The 4,962-nt window shown below is 32.4% G+C and overlaps 1 protein-coding gene across 1 annotated transcript; it reads right to left on the minus strand.

Moving 5' to 3' along the window:
- Positions 1–2,318: 2,318 nt before the first annotated feature.
- LOC111712859 (NADH-ubiquinone oxidoreductase chain 5-like) lies at positions 2,319–3,644 on the minus strand. The gene has a single exon (XM_023487605.1). The coding sequence runs from the start codon at positions 3,642–3,644 to the stop codon at positions 2,319–2,321; it is 1,326 nt and encodes a 441-aa protein (XP_023343373.1).
- Positions 3,645–4,962: the final 1,318 nt, after the last annotated feature.

Below are 4,962 nucleotides of genomic sequence, written 5' to 3' on the forward strand. Positions count from 1 at the left end.
CAACATTAAAGTTTAATTTTAAAGTACTAAACTTCTTGTATTTCAATAAAATGTTTAGCAAATTAATAAAAATAAAAGTCTGATATTAATAAATAAATCATTATGGTTTTTTAACGACCTTCTTTTGTGCATGGCAACACATATTTATAGATTTTTTGTTGTTGCAAATTTTGGAATATTTTTGGTATATTTAAAAAAAATTATTTATCATGTTTGAGCATTCTACCTGAAGGAAATAAGGCCATGATGAGTATACTACTGGGTTTGAAGTACCCCTGCAGCCCGAGATAGGGTTAATAGATTACATTTTAAGTAAATTCCTCTCTATATATTCTATTCTCTATGACTTTAACCGCTTTCTTTATGCATAAAGACTTCATTCATTAAATTAAAACATGCATGTATTTATTTTTCCATGTATCCTTCTATCCATGTATCCATGTATCCATGTATCCATGTATCCATGTATCCATGTATCCATGTATCCATGTATACATGTAACCATGTATCCATGTATCTCTGTATTCATGTATCCATGTATCCATGTATCAATGTATCTATGTATCATGTATCCATGTATCCATGTATCTATGTATCATGTATCCATGTATCCATGTATCATAATTTATATTTGTTTGTAGGCATATATATATATATATATATATGGAATTAAATTCGGCTTGCATTAAAGCATGCAATACAAGATACAGAATAAAATATAAATTCTGAACACAGGATACAGGATACAGGATACAAGATGCAGGATACAGGATACAGAATACAGGATACAGAATACAGGATATAGAATAAGGATACAGGATACAGGATAAAGGATACAGGATACAAGATACAGGATTGATTGATAATAATACAGTTAAAACTGTGCCCCTGGAAAGTTGATTAAACTTGTCTATCTTATCATGCATTACATTAAAGCATATACTAACTGCCTTGAATCTACTGCCTTGAATCTATGCCTGGGGGATATTCGATAAACTTTGATCTGATTTCTCCAGAAAATAACAAATTTTATATTTTTATTTGTCAAGGTTCAGAAGTTCCCGTATATATATACCCCTAAGAGAACGTACTAAAATATAACCCAAGCCTTTGGCTTGAAAATATATGCATATTGCATTTGTATGCGGTATGCATTAAACTGACCTAATCTTCAGAGAATTTAAGTTTATTATTTTTATTCTGATTTAAAGCACATATTCGGGTAATAAACCCTTTTCAGAAGTATATTTGGAATGTTAAAATATGTGTCGAAATAATTACCGTTTACCACTTAGAGGCACAATTCTTAATTCGGGGAGAGGGGGCGGGATAGCTAGAGAGGTGTGACCTAGAGAAAGCTAAACAAAATTTCGAAAATTGAGGAGAAAGGGCAGAAAATGTAAACAAAAAAAACTGAAAACAGAAAAAGGGAAGGGGGAAGGAAGAAATGATTAAAAAGGACACTCAAAGAGAATTCATGGGAGGGGAAGGGGGGGATCAAAATATCAAAAATATATTTTCCCTTTATCTCTTATTCTTTCTAATAAAATATAGATTATATTTCCATCAAACACTGAGAAACAGAAATTATTTTTTGGAAAACTTGATCTGAACTGTTTGAAAAGATTTTTAGAAAAATTAGAAAATAAATGAAAAAAGATTACCTTGATTTTCATTTACATATCGCTAACTTAAAACATTTTTCGTATTCTGACTTTTTCAAGACTTATGAAACATTACAATAACATCCATATCTAAAAACTTTTTTTTAAAGAATACCTCATTTCTTAAGAAAATTTGCATTTTAACTTAATTAATTGAAATTCTTTTTTTTTAAATACAAGGAAGTATGTACAATTTTTCCAATTTTTTAATGTATCTCATCTCGCGGGTTAAAATTTCAAAACTTTCATAAAAAAACCGACCCACAAATATATTTGAACAATTTATTTAAAAACATGAAGAAAAGATCCAATCCACAAAATTTAGTACGAATGTGTATTTTTAAATAACTGAAGAATTCCTTTCCTTCATGTTGAAAAATGTGTAAATTGACTCAATCCAAGGAAAATTGAGGAATTACCAATTACTATTAGATATCCTGCTGAATTTGAAATAGTATGAAACTACTATTTGACATTTTAAATTAGAATTTGAATATGTATTCTACATATTTTGGTAAAAAGATTCTTAAAGAGATTATATGTACGCAGTGCTCGAACTAGAACAGTACCCTTTACAGATTTGCCTGATCAAGTATGAATTCAATATTAATGCTAATTAATTGTGAAACCTAATTACTTTCAATTGTGGTTTCTCTACAATAGTGAGGAAGAGATGAGAAAGAGATGAGGAAGAGATGAGGAAGAGATGAGGAAGAGATGAGGAAGAGATAAGTAAGAAATGAGGAAGATATGAGAATGAGATGAAGGAAGAGGTGAGGAAGAGATGAAAGAAGAAGTGAGGAAGAGATGAAGGAAGAGGTGAGAAAGAGATGAGGAACAGATGAGGAACAGATGAGGAAGAGATGAAGAACAGATGAAGGAAGAGGTGAGGAAGAGATGAAGGAAGCGGTGAGAAAGAGATGAAGAAGAGATGAGGAAGAAATGAAGGAATAGGTGAGAAGGAGATGAGAAAGAGATGAAGGAAGAGATGAGGAAGAAATGAAGGAAGAGGAGAGAAAGAGAGAGATGAAGGAAGAGATGAGGAAGAAATGAAGGAAGAGGGGAGGAAGAGATGAGAAAGAGATGAAGGAAGAGATGAGGAAGAAATGAAGGAAGAGATGAGGAAGAAATATAGGAAGAGGTGAGAAAGAGATGAGAAAGAGATGAAGGAAGAGATGAGGAAGAAATGAAGGAAGAGATGAGGAAGAAAAGAAGGAAGAGGTGAGAAAGAGATGAGAAAGAGATGAAGGAAGAGACGAGGAAGATATGAAGAAAGAGATGAGGAAGAGATGAGGAAGAAATGAAGAAAGAGATGAGGAAGAAATGAAGGAAGAGATGAGGAAGAAATGAAGGAAGAGGTGAGAAAGAGATGAGAAAGAGATGAAGGAAGAGATGAGGAAGAAATGAAGGAAGAAATGAGGAAGAAATGAGGAAGAAATGAAGAAAGAGATGAGGAAGAGATGAAGAAAGAGATGATGAAGAGATGAGGAAGAAATGAAGAAAGAGATGAGGAAGAGATGAGGAAGAGATGAGGAAGAAATGAAGAAAGAGATGAGGAAGAGATGAGAAAGAGATGAAGGAAGAGATGAGGAAGAGATGAAGAAAGAGATGAGGAAGAGATGAGGAAGAAATGAAGAAAGAGATGAGGAAGAGATGAGGAAGAGATGACGAAGAGATGACGAAGAGATGAGGAAGAGATGAGGAAGAGATAAGGAAGAGATGAGGAAGAGATGAAGGAAGAGATGAAGGAAGAGATGAGGAAGCGATGAAGGAAGAGATGAGAAAGAAATGAAGAAAGAGATGAGGAAGAGATGAGGAAGAGATGAGGAAGAGATGAGGAAGAGATGAGGAAGAGATGAGGAAGAGATGAGGAAGAGATGAAGAAAGAGGTGAGGAAGAAATGAAGGAAGAGATGAGGAAGAAATGAAGGAAGAGGTAAAGAATATTGAAGTAAAATAAATATTTGTTGGTCATAAACATTCAGTACGCGTTCATGTATAGTGTAGACATATACTGTCAAAATTTGAATTGCTTTGGATTGAAGATTCTGAGACCATATTTGGAAATATTGAAGAATATATCTTAACAGGTTGAACCCTCAAGCAGTTGTTAATTCTAACATGGAGGTATTGGTAATTTGAAACTTTTATTGTTTAATGTTGGAAGTTAAATATAAGCAGTGATATCTAGAGTAAAGCGGACTGATTGTCGTCTTCGTGTTAAGTATTATAACTAAAGATTCGAAGATAAATTATTCAGTTTAAAATAAAAAAATTTCAGCTTTTTTTCTATAATTCAATAAATCCACGTAGAAGACAATTGTTCTGCTTTATTTTTAACTTTCTTTTTACCTTTTTAATATATCCACTCTTCTACTTATACCTATCTATTTACTAATCTACCTTTCTACCTTTCTACTTATCTATGCATCTATTGACCTATCTACCAAACTACTTATATAATTATATACCTATCAAGCTATTTAAATATCTACCTATCTATATATCTTCCTCTCTCCCTAACTACCTATCTACCTATCATTTTATGATTAACTTGTCCACACAATGAAGAATGTTTCCACAAAATTTTAACAATTTTTTAATCAATAATCAATCAATTGATTAATTCAATAAAATGTGCAACACGAAATTGATTCACAGTGGGAAGTTTATGGGCAGAATGAAAAGGGTAGAAGGGTTGGTGTGTGTGGGGGGGGGGAGCATAGGGTTAAGATCGGTGTATAATGTAGAGGGTTAAGGAATTTAAACCAATCTAATTTTAAGACAAAACTAAAAAGATCAGTTAAAATGAGACACTAATAAGAAAATTTGTTGATTTGCGTGAACTAAGTTCTTTTAATCTTTACTTTTTCAGAGAGGTAGTTTAACTTAGTTTACCCAGTTCAACTGAGATTAATATTCATTAAATTCGGTCTCTTTATATATCAATATATTGATTTCAAACAGCAAAATCATTTCTAGCTTAAAAAAAGAGCCAGGACGACAACCATTCCCATATGTATTGATGATCTCTGTATGCATAGTGGAGAGCGCTTATTCGACAGTTCTATATATATGCATACTGATCACTGCATATACTTAGCGTTCTGTTTATGTTTTCTATATGTACAGTTTACAAGTAGGAAATACAACTATTGGATTGCAAAGTGACAAGACCAATTCTCAACAGTACCCTTATAAAGCTATATTGTATTTCCAAGAATGTACGATATATCCATCAGTTTCACTTTCAAAATTGATTTTTTTCGACTGTGGTTCTTGTTTAAAAGTGTATGAGC

Source organism: Eurytemora carolleeae, unplaced genomic scaffold (genome assembly GCF_000591075.1).
Source record: "Eurytemora carolleeae unplaced genomic scaffold, Eaff_2.0 scaffold1197, whole genome shotgun sequence".
Lineage (NCBI taxonomy): Eukaryota > Metazoa > Arthropoda > Copepoda > Calanoida > Temoridae > Eurytemora > Eurytemora carolleeae.

Coding starts and splice junctions, on each gene's coding strand:
- LOC111712859 (XM_023487605.1), bottom strand. CDS start 3,644: ATGTTTATGACCAACAAATATTTATTTTACTTCAATATTCTTTACCTC.